Here is a 17,067-nt window from a genome sequence, read left to right on the forward strand (position 1 = left end):
AGTTATAGATTTATGATAATAATAAGGTATCGTGAATATATTTCACAAAAAAGGAAACCCATTTCGGCAATCCGAAGATTAATAATAATTCAACTAAATACGATTATGGAAAATATGGTGATTCGGTAAATAAGTTAAATAATAATAATAATAACCAAAAAAATTTAAACAATATAGATTTAAAATCGTAAGCAGTAATTTTTTTTTCTTATAAGCAGCTGACATGTGAACCGTGACTCGGTAGTGTTCCTTCCACTTCCGTATATTGGTCGCAACGTTGGCCAACACTGTGTTTATATCGATCTATCGAAACTCAACAGCACTGCTCGGCTATCTTTATTTTACTTGCAGTTTTATTTGGGCAACGAACGCGACGCGAGGTCTGCAAGATGTTTAAAACGCGAAGAACCGCCGACCAGTGACTGCGACTTGATTGATCCGTTCGATCTGATCTGATTGGCAAACGGGCAAGCCAAACCGCAAAGCGACCACAGCAAATGCAGCGAGAATAGCAGCGCCCACCCACCCAGCGACACTCACACAGGCACACGAACGGGGATTCGGAATTGGAGCCATCACACACGCACATACGGACCTTAGGAGCACCACCCGCGCACACACACACACAGTCCCACAGGCACACACGACCAGAGATGTCACACCTACCTTTGCCGCTTTATGGCTTCGCGGCATTCTTCATGACTTTCTGGCTGGGCACCTGGATGGTGCACGTGATAGCCATCTGCTACGGCCGCTACAAGCTGCACAAGAAGTCCTGCAAGCTGCCCACGGAGGCCCAACCCCTGCCAGGTGTCTCTATTCTCAAACCCCTGATGGGCGTCGATCCCAACCTGCAGCACAACCTGGAGACCTTCTTCACCATGGACTACCCGCTGTACGAGCTGCTATTCTGCGTCGAGGACAAAGAGGACCCGGCCATCCAGCTGGTGGAGCGACTGCTGGCCAAGTACCCGCTGGTGGACGCCACCCTCTTTGTCGGTGGCTCCGACGTGGGCGTAAATCCCAAGATCAACAACATCCATCCGGGCTACCTGGCCGCCAAGTACGACTTTGTAATGATCTCGGACAGCGGTATCAAGATGAAGGACGACACTCTGCTGGACATGGTGCAGAACATGTCCGAAAAGCACGCGTTGGTCCACCAGATGCCCTTCACCAGCGACCGGGATGGGTTTGCAGCCACCTTCGAGAAGGTATTCTTTGGGACGGTACAGAGCAGGATCTACCTTTCGGCGGATGTGCTGGGCATCAACTGCCACACGGGCATGTCCTGCCTGCTGCGAAAGGCTGTTATCGACCAGCTGGGCGGCCTGAGGGCCTTTGGCTGCTACCTGGCCGAGGACTTCTTTATCGCCCGCAGTGTGACAAGGCTGGGCTGGAAGATGCGCATATCCAACCAGCCGGCGCTGCAGAACAGCGGCCTCTGCGACATCGGCAGCTTCCAGGCGCGCCTCATCCGGTGGGCCAAGCTGCGCGTGGCCATGGTGCCCACCACCATTCTGCTAGAACCGCTATCCGAGTGCATGATCCTGGGCGCCATAGCGGCCTGGTCGGCCTCCGTGCTGTTCAGCTGGGATCCACTAGTGTTCTACCTTGTGCACGTACTCTGTTGGTTCCTGTCCGACTGGCTGCTGCTCTCGATCGTCCAGCACGGCTCGATGCCGTTCCACAAGTTCGAATTCGTCGTCGGCTGGCTGTTTCGGGAGCTGACCGGACCCTATCTGTTCCTGCACGCCCTCTGGGATCCGGCGATCCGCTGGCGCGCCCGCACCTACAAGCTTCACTGGGGCGGCATGGCCTACGAGCTGAACAGCCCCACCTCCGACGCTGCCAACGCCCCACTGGCACCCCAGCCCGCTCCCACGTTAGAGCCTGTGGCAACCTCCGGGGGATCAACGGGGGAGACGCTGATCTGCACGGGCGCCAAGCAGCGACTGCTGGTGTCGTAGCAGCTACTAGTTAAGTTTGTTATTTTGTACTTGTGAGCAACCAACTCAGCGGACTGCAAGCGACTGGCGGGCGGCGTTTAGCGTCCAGCGTCTGGTAGTAGTATTATTAGATGAACCTTAGTCACTACGTAAGTCTAGACTTAAAGCTGTAAAAAGGCGAATGCGGAGCGGTATCCACGCACTCCTCCTGGACGCGAAGGGCGGCAAACGGACCTAGATTAGTTTAGAGACACTGATTAGACGACGAGCGCATCGTTGGGATCGCTCGCCGGAGATGTAGATGAACGCGTTCGAGCTGATCGACCCGGGCGCAGTTTGATGGCTTCGTGGAAACTGGTTAATGATGCTGTGTATATAATAAGTACATATTTTGTAGCCAGCCTGTACAGACGTAAGCCCTAGTTAGCATTATGATTGCGTTAATTCTCCCCGCTTCTGTTGTTGCTTTATTCAATTGTAATTATTTATTTTGGCCAAGCACCCTAGTTATATTGTTACCGTTAAGCCTAAACTTATGATTACTTTTAGTTGAGTTGTTTGTGTTTTTTTGTTTGCCCCAGCTTCTGTACATAAGCGCCGAAAGGGAATGCCATTGAATAAATCGAATCGAAACGATCGTGCGTATGAAAACCCATTAGGTTCTGATTGATGTTTGTTTGTTTTGGTATCGCTTTTCCAAGATCGTTCTGGTTATCAGTTAGTTGAGTCATTGGGCTTTTGACCAAAAAGGTGGGAAACGTTTGGCTTAGTCACGCCATCGCCAACGCCACACTCACTTTCAGCGTAATTATCATCGCACATTTGACTCGACTTCTGTCCGCTTTTAATGCGGCTCTCTATGAATGATCTTGCTCCCTTGCGTCTGAGTTATGTGGGAGGTGATGGGTCAGGCTGGCGATCATTACAAAGTACATACAATAGAGGCAGTATATATAGAACTTTCCAGTCGCATGATCGAATGGGATTGTTCTGGGGGAGAATTCTTTCGATTTCTTTCCACAGAGCCGCTTATCTTAATGAACTTAAGCCATGACAACAGGGCGACACAAAAACATTTACAAGTTTTGCGACTACAGATAGGAGTGAAGGCATATCAGCTGCAAAGAGGAGGATGTAGTTGGACCCTCCGGTGCAGGTCCGGAACAAACCAAGGCCGACGCCTTTAGCTTACGCATTAAGTAATAACAATTAGGCGGTTCTAATGAACCAGGATAGATATATTTGGTGGGCACACACTATAAAACGACTGCTGATATTTTTTTGCACACCCGCCCAGCCTAAAATGGGTGAAATGCAATTAAATTGGAATGACGTACATGGGGGAGGCGTGCTAAATATTCCAAAATCGGCCATATCTTGGCGGGGAATTATGTAATTTAATCAATTTTTATCAATAAACAAGGCACGGCAATCCTCTTGGTTTTTCAGTTAAGCGATTAGATAAAATGTGGGCTCTGCAAAAACCCTTTGACTAGAATTGTTACTTCGTTTGCCAAGCTAAATCGAACTATGTTTAGAATGTATTTTTGAAATAAATTCGTAGCTTTAGCCTAAATTACCGAATAAACATCACATCAAACTTAATAGCGTTTGCTTGCACTCTCACAGAGCATGGAATGCTACGCAACTCATGTTTATTATTGGCCTCTGGGTTCTGATAAGGCGGAATGGAATGAATCACCCGATTCTCTGTGATTTACAATTATAAGTTTTTCTTTGTTGTGATTACGAATATTCATTGGGCTATATATCTAATCGTCTTTAGAGGAGCATAATGGTCACGTTAGGAACGTGCACAAAAATACACAATAACATTATTTATATGACAACTTATATGATTATTTTATATATCATTGTCTTACGTGAAAATCTTTCAAGTTAAAGATGCTTGTAATCTAAGCTTGCGAACATTTCAACTTTGAAACAAAGTTGCTTGAAAATATACAAATTCATTGGGACTTTTTTACTAGAGTTTGATGTTCGTTATTTAATAATGTTTTCGTATACCAATAATATCATAAGTGTAAATATTCAATGTTGGGGAAGGTATTTGCGAAAAAAGTAAATTAAGAGGTACACCATTTTCCCAGTTTCTGGGTGAGGTAGAAGAAGATTACATCATTTGGGTTTAAGTAAGCTTTTCTCAAAGTTGCAGTTAAATAATGCTATTTTTACAAGCACTGATAATTATATCTGACTAAGAATAAAAATGGAACTTACAATTAGTAGGCAAAGCCGTACTCAAAATGTATAACATATATTAAAATCAATACCTAGGTAATGTAAAAGATAGACACATATTTGTTAACCTAGATAAGTTTAATGTACCACATTTTGTTACCTTGGAACGTACCTAGGTAAAAGTATCTAGGTACACCGCAACACTGTATGAACAATATGAATTAATCATTTATATTTTATGTTGAACTTTTTGTCAATGAGTTGGAAAGGGAGCGCCGGAGTAACCCCAGCGGCCGAATCATATTATTCCCAAAAGTGAGCGTTTTCTTATCTGTTAAATAGAAAAGTGTGCAGTCTTGAGCGATTAAGATACGACAGCAAATTATTTAGATTCCCCAGCTATAAGGACGCCATTGATAAAGTGCCACTAGCCTCGTTTTATCATCAAGTGTCTGGCGTTATCTTTAAAATAAATTGGTCAATACATTTGACTCTGTTTTTTTAGTACTTACTAAAAATTCAAATATTTAGTTCATTGCCCTGATCTAAATCGATATATCGATAATTATCGAGGCGAGCAAGAATGCAGCCGTTTCGCCGCAACCAAAATACAGTCATACTGGACAAAGCTCTCGAGAATTTTGCAATAAAATCGCAAACAAAGGTATCCGACGGTAATAAACCCTTAAACAACTAATTTAAGCTGCCAATGGCATTGTGAACTTCGGTGATTCCTGTAATTAGTGTTCGCAAGGCGGTGCGATTGTTGACTGCCTGAAAAAACAGTCGATTCCCAGGGAATTGCATGTGAAAAATCCATACAATGCGCAGAAAGTGTTTATCAGTCACACGCACACACACGCAGAGAGTGGGAGAGTGCGAGAGAGAGCACAGCTGTCGCCGGTGCATGTGAACCTGCATGTGTGTGCGTGAACTTGAGTGGGAGGCGGAAATATTGGAAAAATTCCTTTGCTTTTCGGTTTGTTTATGTTTAAGAGTTGCCTATTGATTTTTAACAGGCCACCAAAATTATAGTGCCATTTCAGTTTAAAGTGTCTGCTGAGCTAGCTAAACTTTTCCGATTTACCTCACTTTGTTTAAATTTTATGTTCAAGAGTATAGAACTGTTCTGTTAAAGAATACTTAAGTATTTCAAGTCATCTTATTCACATTTAATGATAAAACTGTATTTTAAGTTGGTTTAAATTAAACATTTTTTTTACTCAGAGAAATAAAAAATGTTTTGAGATAAAAAATACAGGAAATACCATCAACAATTTAAGCAACCCATAATGAAATAAGCTTGAAATTAGCATTATAAAACCGATAAGCCTACTGAAAATTTCATTTGGATGTGAAATACACCCACAATTAAAATGGTTCTTTTTCACCCCCAGATGTCTTAGTTTTGTGCAATCGCCCCAGATCACTTGAATTGCAGACAGCAAAGGACTAGATCACAGGAATTAAAAAAATCAGAAAAAGGCAGAGAGATTCCAGCAAGATGGCCATGTCCAAGGTGATCCGTGTGCTGGAGAAGTCCATTGCCCCCTCGCCGCACAGCGTTCTACTGGAGCACCGGCACAAGAGCGACAGCATCCTTTTCGAGTCCCACGCGGTGGCCCTGCTTACCCAACAGGAGACGGATGTGATCCGGAAGCAGTACAACAAGGTGTGCGACGCCTACGGCTGCCTGGGTGCCCTCCAGCTCAACGCCGGCGAGAGCACGGTGCTGTTTCTGGTGCTGGTCACCGGCTGCGTGTCCATGGGCAAGATCGGCGACATCGAGATATTCCGGATCACGCAGACTACCTTCGTCTCGCTGCAGAATGCCGCGCCCAACGAGGACAAGATCAGCGAGGTGCGGAAGCTGCTTAATTCCGGCACCTTCTACTTTGCCCACACGAATGCCAGTGCCTCGGCATCCGGAGCGCCATCGCACCGGTTTGATATCACGCTCTGCGCCCAGCGACGCCAGCAAACGGAGGAGACGGACAATCGGTTCTTCTGGAACCGCATGATGCACATCCACCTGATGCGCTTCGGCATCGATTGCCAATCCTGGCTGCTGCAGGCCATGTGCGGCTCCGTGGAGGTGCGCACCGTCTATATCGGCGCCAAGCAGGCCCGGGCCGCCATCATCTCCCGGCTGAGCTGCGAGCGGGCTGGCACGCGGTTCAATGTGCGCGGCACCAACGACGAGGGTTATGTGGCCAACTTCGTGGAGACGGAGCAGGTGATCTACGTGGACGGCGATGTGACCAGTTATGTGCAGACGCGGGGCTCAGTGCCGCTCTTCTGGGAGCAGCCCGGAGTTCAGGTGGGCTCGCACAAGGTGAAGCTATCGCGAGGGTTCGAGACCTCGGCCGCCGCCTTTGATCGCCACATGAGCATGATGAGGCAACGCTATGGCTACCAGACGATTGTGAACCTACTGGGCAGCTCTCTGGTTGGCAGCAAGGAAGGTGAGGCTATGCTGAGCAACGAATTCCAGCGCCATCACGGGATGTCAGCCCACAAGGATGTGCCGCACGTGGTATTTGACTATCACCAGGAATGCCGCGGCGGCAATTTCTCGGCGCTGGCCAAGCTCAAGGAGCGAATCGTGGCCTGTGGGGCCAACTATGGCGTCTTCCATGCGTCCAGTGGTCAGGTGTTGCGCGAGCAGTTCGGTGTGGTGCGCACGAATTGCCTGGACTGTCTGGATAGGACGAACTGTGTGCAGACCTACCTCGGATTGGAAACGCTTGGCTTGCAGCTGGAATCGTTAAAAATGGGAGGCAAGCAGCAGAATATTTCGAGGTTCGAGGAGATCTTCCGCCAGATGTGGATTAACAACGGAAACGAAGTCAGCAAGATCTACGCCGGCACCGGGGCCATCCAGGGAGGATCCAAGTTAATGGACGGGGCACGATCGGCAGCCAGGACTATTCAGAACAATCTGTTAGACAATTCCAAGCAGGTAAGCGGTGATAATCAATACAAGAACTCTCTTTTTGCTACTTATTATAAATATTAAATTTTCAGGAAGCCATTGACGTTCTGCTAGTGGGCTCCACGCTTAGCTCGGAACTGGCGGATCGGGCTCGCATCCTGCTGCCCTCCAACATGCTGCATGCTCCCACCACCGTCTTGAGGGAACTGTGCAAGCGCTACACGGAGTATGTGCGTCCTCGGATGGCCCGTGTGGCAGTGGGAACCTACAACGTCAACGGCGGCAAGCATTTCCGCAGCATTGTGTTCAAGGACTCGCTGGCCGACTGGCTGCTTGACTGCCACGCCCTTGCCCGTTCCAAGGCGCTGGTGGACGTGAACAATCCATCAGAGCACGTCGATCATCCGGTAGATATATACGCCATCGGATTCGAGGAGATCGTGGATTTGAATGCTTCCAACATAATGGCGGCCAGCACGGACAATGCCAAGTTGTGGGCCGAGGAGCTGCAGAAGACGATCTCGCGGGACAATGACTACGTGCTGCTCACGTACCAGCAGCTGGTGGGTGTTTGCCTGTACATCTACATCCGACCGGAGCATGCGCCGCACATCCGGGACGTGGCCATCGACTGCGTGAAGACGGGCTTGGGCGGTGCCACTGGAAATAAAGGTGCCTGTGCCATTCGATTTGTGCTCCACGGGACTTCCATGTGCTTCGTGTGCGCCCATTTCGCAGCTGGGCAGTCCCAGGTGGCCGAAAGGAACGCAGACTATGCGGAAATCACCCGGAAACTGGCTTTTCCGATGGGCAGGACCCTGAAATCCCACGATTGGGTATTTTGGTGCGGCGACTTCAACTACCGCATCGACATGGAAAAGGACGAGTTGAAGGAGTGCGTGCGAAATGGAGATCTTCCTACCGTTCTCGAGTTTGATCAGCTGCGCAAGGAGCAGGAGGCGGGCAATGTTTTTGGGGAGTTCCTCGAAGGAGAGATTGGCTTCGATCCCACATACAAGTACGATTTGTTCAGCGACGACTACGACACGTCGGAGAAGCAGCGTGCGCCCGCCTGGACGGATCGGGTGCTCTGGCGTCGAAGGAAGGCGTTGGCCGAGGGCGACTTCGCCGCCTCAGCCTGGAATCCCGGCAAGCTGATCCACTACGGACGCTCGGAGCTGAAGCAGAGCGACCATCGGCCCGTGATCGCCATTATTGATGCGGAGATCATGGAGATCGACCAGCAGCGTAGACGTGCAGTCTTTGAACAAGTGATCCGTGATCTGGGACCGCCGGACTCCACAATTGTAGTGCATGTACTGGAGTCTTCATCGACGGGGGATGAGGATGGCCCCACCATCTACGATGAGAACGTGATGTCAGCCCTAATTGCCGAGCTATCCAAGATGGGAGAGGTCACCTTGGTGCGCTATGTGGAAGACACCATGTGGGTAACTTTTCGAGATGGAGAATCGGCCTTGAATGCGGCCTCTAAAAAGAGTACCCAAGTCTGCGGACTAGACCTTATCCTGGAGCTAAAGTCAAGCGATTGGCAGCATCTGGTGGACAGTGAGATCGAACTGTGCACCACCAACACCATACCGCTGTGCGCCAATCCCTCGGAGCATGCGCAGCTCCTACAGGCCATAACGCCGGAGTTGCCGCAGCGACCCAAGCAGCCGCCGACACGACCCCCGGCCCGTCCCCCAATGCCTATGTCGCCAAAGAACTCGCCTCGCCACCTACCCCACGTCGGGGTCATCAGCATTGTGCCCAAGCCGGCGAAGCCACCGCTACCACCTCAACCGCAATCTCAACCCCTGATTCCCTCGCCGCTTCAGCCGCAGCCGGCCCCGCCTCGTCCTCCAGCGATGGACACCACGCCATCCTCGAAATCGCAATCGCCCACGGAACTGGTTTCCGCCAGTTCGTCGACCTCCTCCTCGGGCAAGGCTTCGCCCACGGCTCCGGTACTGCTCTCCGGACCGCCGACACCGCCTCGCCAAATGCAAAGCAAGCAGGCCACGCCCGTTTCGACGCCCACGCGGCAAGTGCCGTCGCCCAAGGAACAGATTCCACCCGATACCGCCTACGAAACCGCCAGTAACATTTACGAGGAGATCCAGGAGGATGTGCCGGAGCCACGCCATCCGCCTCCGGCTGGGCCCCCTCCAGTGATGGGAGCACCGATGGGACCGCCACCACCGCTGCCGAATAGAAGGGGCCCACCACCCATACCAAATAGGAGCGGCAATGCTCCACCGCTGCCCACGCGACCCGCCAACAACTGAGCATCAAGCTACGCACACGGGGTGAGTAATTTGGTATATTTTGATAATTATATTTCCCTAATATAATACTCCATCATTTCAGCTCGCTGTCTTGCACTCCGATTGCATTCCGAAAAGCTGTATTTAATGTTAAATATACTCGAATATATTGGGCCATCCGTGGAGAAGAACTCCTGGCAATATCTGCACTTCGCATGGAATCTATGTTACTAGTGTATTACCTGTTTGTTTCGATAGTTTATAGCCGGAATCAAACTAAATTTAAAGTAAACTAATAGTTCCACATAGTTAAAGCCCAAACGACCCCACTGTGTTACATTCTTTTTGTACTTGTTTTCCGCTGGCCAGACGTACTCAACCCAATTGCACCGGATTCGCCGAAGACGAACAAATAATGAAATATATAAGCGACAAAGTATTAAACTACTCTACATAATGTAATGTTTAAATGAATTATAGCCGTACTAGTCAAATTATGAAATAAAAGTATAAACTCTGGAGCAGCAATCGAACTTTGTAACAGATTCCAATATGAATGATATACCTAAACATATGTATCCATTGTTATTGAAAAACGTTTGACAAAAATTACCTATTATTCCACATTGTTAACCTATCGTTGTATTCGGTCAATTTGAGGCTACATTTAAATTTGTGTTTTAGTTGACCAAAAAAAGTATATCAATGCAATTAAGAAATTGCAATTACTCTGTTAAAACGTTGAAGTTACGCCTAAGATTAAAGTAATGACAAACAAATTAGCATTCAACACAATAAACATGCTGGACCGCTGTAGTCGCTATTCAAAACACATGATGCTCTCTAACAATATTTGGTCTTAATTGGAATACAATAAATATCGCTCTTGTTCTTTTTCAGTTTATCATAAAAACATTCAAACTTTGATGAAACTATATACAAAATATAACATTTATGGTTCTAGATGACCCGCCAAACATTAATTTATTCAATGTACCTTATTTTTTCATATACTTCGTTTAATTTTAGCTCATCAATCTGGCTCAACTCAAACAAAAACTCAACAGCGATGTCCCAAGGATAGCCGTAACCATTAGAACCACTTGGGCAGTGCGTCATGGGGCAGATTTTTGTGGTTGGGCAGTGCGGTGCAAGGACGCTGTTGGCGCCAGAATTCCTGTCGCTTGTTAAGGAACTCCACCGCCTCGCGGGCGTAGGCGGATATACTCTCCGTGTGGGTGTCCGCTCGGACCAAGTCCGGATGCAGTAGGAGCTTCTCCAGGTACTCCTTGTCCACGCACAGTTCGCCCAGCAGTTTGCGCGCGTTGCGCCGCTCCAAGTCCGCTCGACTGGGCTTCTGGCGAATCCTGGCACTGGCTCCTGTTGCGCCCGCCGCCTGCGACTTCGGCGTCTCCTCGCCGGACTTCCGTGACTTGCCGCTCTTGGGTGCAGGAGCGGAAGGCGCTCCGGCCACCGGACCTGGCTTGCTGCCGATCGTGTTCTCGATGGCCTCCTGCGTCTTTTGTACGCCCAGGCGGAATAGGGCCAACTCCGGACGAGCCCTCAGGCCGCGGTGGAAGAACATCAGGCTCTGCTCGAACTGACCCAGGTAGTACAGCGACTCGGCCTTTTGGTAGATGGCCCGAATGTTGTTCTTGTCCTCCCCAAGAGCCGTCTCCGCATCCTGCAGCGCCTTGGAAGCCTCGCCCAGCAGCAGATAGCACTTGCTACGCGAAATCAAAGCGTTGATGTCGGTACTATTTAGCTCCAGAGCCTGATAAAAGAAAAAAAGTTGTTGTAGTAGACATCAATCAAGTAATTACACTTAACTTAAATTAAATCCTTTTTAGTTAGATCGATGCAACAGATGTATTAAGTTGCGTTTGAATGATCTTTTATAAAGATAATTTTCATTGAAAGTAGTGAAAGACTAATAATAATATTCTGTAATCAAAATATTTAAAAGAAACGGTGCTCAATGCATTTCCTATTTATGTTTTACAAATGTTTAATTTTAGGAATGGTTATTAATACAAGTTTAAAATGGTATTTGATAAACTAATATAATGTGTAAATAGAAACGTTTTATACATATTCTGAGGATTAATACGCATACATTTGATTATAAGTTTTAGATGCCGAAAGAAAACGTTTAGAAATATAATAAATCGAAGATGTTAAGATACGTTTTGGTGGTTTTAAAAAAAAATATCTCGCTCAAATTTAATTTTATAAAAATCTGATACCGAAAACTAACTCACTAAAAATTTATCAATTAATCAATCCATTTTTGTTACAACTGCAATATATTAATTTCAGATTGCCAACGATCAATTCCTTTCTTGATTTTTATAATTTTGTAAATATTCTTTTCAGATGTAAATAGGAATTAGAAGGTATTTGAGGTTCTTTAACTCCTCAAAATAATTCTAAATGGGCCTAAAGTATTTTATGAAACCAGGAGCACCTTGCAGAAAAAGTGTATGGCATTCTCGGGATTGGCGTTCTTGATCTCCTTGAGGCCCAGTGCGATCACCGAGCTGATGTCCGCCTCGTCGGGGATGAGCAGGGCCTCGTTCCGGTCCTGCTTCTGCTTGATCTGCAGACTCTGCTTGATGTCGAAGGCTCCTGCGCTGACGGCCGCCGCCCGATCCTTGTCCGTGTAGAAGTCGACGAAGTTCTCCTTGGGCTTCTTCTTCTTGGCGATCTGGTCCTCGATCCGCTTGCGGGCGGCCCTCAGTTCGGCCTCGATCCGATTGCCCCGCTTGCCACCCTGCCCGTCGCCTCCTGCCCCTCCGCCTGCTCCTCCATCGTCCGCCTGCTTGCCATCCCGTCCGCCACCACGCCCACCGCGATCCGTGGACTCGCGACGCTCCCAGATGGGCGGCTTGTGGGAGCGACCCTTGGAGCGCCTGTTGGCCTCATCCTGCGACTCCTCCTCCGCCGCCGCTCCTGTGCGGAGGAAGCTCTGCAGCAGCTCCTGCTCCTTGTCCACAGCAAGGATGGATATGGCCTTCGACATGTCCTGATATCCTTATGCAATCGCTGCTGGAAATCTCCCACGTCCACCGTTTGAAGCAAAGGGTGAAAATCTAACTACTGACCAAATCACTCGCCGATTGATTGGCGCAATGATGGGCTGTTGCCAGGAAACTGGCGCTCCCAAATGGGTAAGCAATCGATAACAAAACAACCGTGCTCCATGCGTGTGGTGCCAGGTGCCAGATATCAGGTGTCGGGTGCCGTGCTTTCGGTCGGTGTGAATGCCAAGCACAATGGCCTCCATGTGGGTCGCGACCTTGAGCCCACCCCATTCGAAGGTGAGGCTGCGAGGGATCAGGAGAGCTAGCAGTGGAAGTGCAACCATCTTATGTCTTCTATATAATTTACCTTCACATACTACAGAACCTTCTTTTTGTTGACTAACTTGTCTTTAATATTTGTAACATTACTCGCTCGCTTAAAAATATATATTTAACTAAAATTTGTTTGAACTTTTGCCCTTCTTTCAGAATTATGAAAAAATAAAAACTTGTAAAAATATGCAGCTTTTAAGTTTTTATCATTCTTTGCTCAAAAAAAATAGTTTGCCCACCCCTTACAAATATGTATTATGAAAAAATAAGAAATGGCCATTTTTGCCCGCCTCTTAAAAAGTAATAATTAAAAAAAATAGTTTTTTGCTCACCTCTTTCAAATTTAAACAAGAAAGGGGTTCATATACCCTTGCAGTTATTAGAAAACGACTACATTTCAATTTGTATGCTTATATTACTAAAAACGACTTAAATTTGGTAAAGTTATGGACTTTCGTAGATCAATTTTGGGTCAACGTTAAACAAGTCATCGGATAATTAGAAATAACTAACATGAAAATGGGTCAAAAATTTGATCAACGTTAAATTGAAAATTTTGAATGCAGTTTTTAAGGGAATCGAATCACAAGTCTTTAGAGGTATGCCACTTTGGAATCGGTTTTGTTTTGGTAAAGTTATGGTTTCTAGAAATATACATTTTGGGTCACTCTATGTCTTGTAACATCGGAAATCAAGAAATAACTAACATGAAAATGGGTCAAAATTTTGATCAACGTTAAATTAAAAATTGTGAATGCAGATTTTTAGAGAATCAAATCACACATCTTTAGAGGTATGCCACTTTGGAATCGGCTTTAATTTGGTAAAGTTATGTATGGACTCCCGAAGACCAATTTTGAGTCACTGTATTTCATGACATCGGAAAATTGGAAATAACAAACATGAAAATGGGTCAAAATTTTGAGTCACTATATGTTACTTTAAAACAGCTTAAAAATATAGAAAAACAATTTTTAAATTTGTATTAAGATCAGATAATAAGCTTATGGCGTTTTTTCTTCATAGATAAACATAAACTTTGCCCTAAAATAAGACAAATAAGGGTTTTAAAAAATCATTTTTTGGATAAACATTTGGCTATTTGTAGCCCTTAATTTTATGTACTCCACAGGTGCGAGCTTAGCGAAATAACATAACAGTTTTAATCAGCACCACCTTGTTGTGAATCTAAAACTGTGTTAAGCTTTCTCAAGTTTTTAGCGAGGTTCCATTCCAAGGATGTGAGCTTTATGAACTTTAACAATCGTGTCAATCATGTAACAATAAATATTTTTGATTTATTAAATTTTGATTTTACTTTTTTTTAGATTAAAGGAATTTGGCCACGACAGCCCGTAATAACCAAATTCTATTACCCAGCTATGCCGTGGCATTGGCTATTGGGTTCGTTCATTTCAAATGTTAAAAACAATGCCAATTTAAAAGCATCTTTGGTTTTATCCCTAACCATAGAACATATGTAATTTCCAAAATATGCTTAGGTTGGTTTTAAATACTTAAGCATATTTTAGGACACCATATTAAGAGATGTTTAATTTTGGGATATGCATATATATTTAAATTTAAGAAAAAGTAATTGCTTTATTACACAAGTTTACTAAATAAATTATGTGTATTTTTTACTCCATATTATCGTTGAATTCACAAATTACGAAATTGACGCTTACATTTCAACAGTTTTTACGCCATAAATCTAAGCAATCCGCTGGTAAATATATTTGTTTATTAAAGTTGAATTAAATCAGTTAACGAGATACAAAAAAATTAGGCATTCATTCAAATACTTTGAACAAAATTTTAATTAAATATTTTCACTCAGATTATAGTTAATATAGGTCTTTAATAATAACTTAACTATTGTTTATAGGAAAAAAATTATGAAAGCACCTGATTGTAGCCGAACAAAGCCTTCTCGTACGCCCTGACTTTCATGTGGTTATTGGATTGATCGCATAGCAGTTTTATACTGGTCTCAATCTCTTCGAGAGTGTCGACTTTCGGTTTCTTGCGCGGCATTTTGATTAATTATTGGATAATGGGGAGAATTTTAAGTTAGGATCGCGGTTATTAGTTTTATTTGTTGTAAGTTTCACATTTTAATTTTTTTGGGCCTGGAAGCTCTCTTCTCCGCTTTGAATAATCGACGTCTATTCGCGACGCTTGTCGTTGAGCAACTGAACTACCTGCCTTCAATTTACATTTGACCCGACTTGGGCACCCTTCCGACCACCACCCCCGAAACCATCAGTAACTCCAGCTCCTGCATTTGGCTTTTCTTTACTTTGTATGCCAGTTTACATGCGCTGACAAGCAGCAATAAACTTCAATAAAGTTTCATTAATATCTCAACAAACCCTTCTAGGCACTCAGAAAAAACCAACAATTTGTCATTCTATTAAATAGAAATTTTTACTATAAAAAGAATACTCCAGTAATTTCGTCCTTAAAAACTATTTTGGTATTGATCAAAAATGATAATTAATAATCTTTCCATTATTTAAAAATTTTTTTATGGGCATTCATTATTTTTGATGATTGAAAATCCCAAGCTGGTACATATTGAAACAAACAGTTAATTTAAAGAAATTTTCATATACACTTAAATTTGTAATATAACTACGCAGAAGCCTCTATATAAGCAATAGGAATTACAAATATAAATAGCTTTTACAACTTACTCTTTGTTATAAGCGTTTCAGTGTTTTTGAAATTCCATGTTATTGTTTTCAGTGCAGGGGTGCTGAATCGCTGGGAAAAAAGGGGACCTGGTGGGCGAGGGGCCACCGCATTTACACGCAGTTAATTGAAGCCATCAAAATTAAACCTCAACTCGGGACAGAGGAGTCACGCACCAGAGCCCAGCTGATAAGAGACGGCCAAAGGCAGAGGCAGCCAATCGATTCGCAGCAGGTGAGACCCATTTCGTGGCTCCACCACCGAAAACCACCCATTTGGGGCCCCATTCGCCAGTTAAGGACATTTATTTCGACAAATTTATGAACCCCAAACAAATTGCTATTAATTTTCCGGTATTGTTTTTAGAGTAAATAAATAAGCTTGATGTTTGAGCAGGTCGTAAAGGTGGAGCACGTGAATAAACGGGCTGGGAGAGGGGGTGGTGGATCGAGTGGGTGGTGCCGGGAGGTTGGCGGTTGGCCCGGTCTTGCGTGTGCCAGCCTCATTTCGACAGCGGCTGGCAACCTTCGCGGTGGCGTGACGAAACAATTTTATTTGTCCTGCCCTCGTAACGGTGGCCTGGCCTCTGGATCCGGAGGCGAACCTGGGGGTGGATCCGGAGGAGGGCCCCCATTTGTGGCCTACTCCCCTCCCCCGCCGCTTGATACTTTGCAGATGGGCTGTCGGAAATTATGATATTTGCATTTGCTCAAGTTGCCCGCTTTGGCGGAGGGGCCATACCTTAATGCCGACTCGCGTTTACGACAACTCCAATTGAACAGACACGACCTCCGATTGTAATGGCTTCGATTCCAGATTGGAGCAGCCCGCATGCAAGGCACCGACACTCCACCTGTTGAATGCGCATGGTTTCGCCTCCAATCGAATGGGGACAATGTTGACTCATGTTGAAATGAATTGAGGTTTTTGGGAAACAATCCCTCATTTATATAATTTTTTAATTAAATATGTTTGATCTCTTTAATCACCAGCAGAAACTATAAAATTAAGACCAGTTCATCTTCTCTTTAAACGCTGTATACGGTCAGGAAAAGGATGAACTAATTAAGGACCTATATCTAGGCTTTGTTCCATATACTGACATTGCATGATAAATATATGTATAAATATCGAAAAAAAGGATTTCTATAGTGGTCGAGGTTTTTGATCTCAGATGGCAGAATTGTATTGTACAATACGTTTAATGAAAGAAAAGTATTGTTCTCCCAAAATGACTTCCACCCCGAGGCAACAAAAAATTTAACAATTCAAGATTTAATTTATTTTTGATCACAGTTTTTAAATATGCCGGCCTGAATATTTTAAAAGTAGCAAATTGGACACATTATATTAAAGATACATTGATTGCTTTCCATAGGCACTATATATACGAGCGTTCCGCTTCCTGTTCAGGGAAAATATTAAAACAATTTTGGTATGACAGATATATGTAACTCACCATAACCAGCAATTCATTAATAATTTAGACAAAAAAAGAATCCAAAAACCATTGTCGTAATTTCGAAAACAACATTAAATTTATATGGGTCCTCCAATGGAAGGCGGAAACGATTAATTGTTAGCTATCCCCAGCGTTCTTTTACATACTTGCACAGTTTCAGTACAGCGAAAATATGAACAACTAAATGCAAAAATAG

The 17,067-nt window shown here is 45.0% G+C and overlaps 3 protein-coding genes and 1 long non-coding RNA gene across 7 annotated transcripts; 2 read left to right on the plus strand and 2 right to left on the minus strand.

Moving 5' to 3' along the window:
* Positions 1-312: 312 nt before the first annotated feature.
* On the plus strand, positions 313-2,615 carry LOC108045759 (ceramide glucosyltransferase). Its single transcript, XM_017125177.1, has one exon. The coding sequence runs from the start codon at positions 654-656 to the stop codon at positions 1,968-1,970; it is 1,317 nt and encodes a 438-aa protein (XP_016980666.1). The 5' UTR covers positions 313-653; the 3' UTR covers positions 1,971-2,615.
* Positions 2,616-4,705: 2,090 nt separating this feature from the next.
* Positions 4,706-10,190, plus strand: LOC108045756 (synaptojanin-1). Of its 3 annotated transcripts, none has more exons than XM_017125172.2 (4): positions 4,706-4,815; positions 5,549-7,113; positions 7,179-9,398; positions 9,460-10,190. In XM_017125172.2, the coding sequence occupies exons 2-3, from the start codon at positions 5,656-5,658 to the stop codon at positions 9,375-9,377; spliced, it is 3,657 nt and encodes a 1,218-aa protein (XP_016980661.1). In that variant the 5' UTR covers positions 4,706-4,815; positions 5,549-5,655; the 3' UTR covers positions 9,378-9,398; positions 9,460-10,190. The 3 variants fall into 3 exon arrangements, with proteins under 3 accessions (XP_016980661.1, XP_016980660.1, XP_016980662.1); XM_017125171.2 differs by having other exon boundaries at positions 4,734-4,825; XM_017125173.2 differs by lacking the exon at positions 4,706-4,815 and adding an exon at positions 5,280-5,298.
* A 79-nt stretch (positions 10,191-10,269) lies between these two features.
* Positions 10,270-14,881, minus strand: LOC108045758 (outer dynein arm-docking complex subunit 4). Of its 2 annotated transcripts, none has more exons than XM_017125175.1 (2): positions 14,621-14,881; positions 10,270-11,130 (listed from the first exon to the last, which is right to left on the minus strand). In XM_017125175.1, exons 1-2 carry the CDS (start codon positions 14,747-14,749, stop codon positions 10,450-10,452), a joined length of 810 nt encoding a protein of 269 aa, XP_016980664.1. In that variant the 5' UTR covers positions 14,750-14,881; the 3' UTR covers positions 10,270-10,449. The 2 variants fall into 2 exon arrangements, with proteins under 2 accessions (XP_016980664.1, XP_016980663.1); XM_017125174.2 differs by lacking the exon at positions 14,621-14,881 and adding an exon at positions 11,824-12,378.
* Positions 14,882-16,668: 1,787 nt separating this feature from the next.
* LOC108042369 lies at positions 16,669-16,986 on the minus strand. Its single transcript, XR_001769200.2, has 2 exons — positions 16,869-16,986; positions 16,669-16,814 (listed from the first exon to the last, which is right to left on the minus strand). It is a non-coding gene; the product is annotated as an uncharacterized LOC108042369 (long non-coding RNA).
* Between the last annotated feature and the right edge of the window lie 81 nt (positions 16,987-17,067).

The sequence above is a fragment of the Drosophila rhopaloa genome, unplaced genomic scaffold (assembly GCF_018152115.1).
Source record: "Drosophila rhopaloa isolate 14029-0021.01 unplaced genomic scaffold, ASM1815211v1 contig_115, whole genome shotgun sequence".
NCBI classification, from domain to species: Eukaryota; Metazoa; Arthropoda; class Insecta; order Diptera; family Drosophilidae; genus Drosophila; species Drosophila rhopaloa.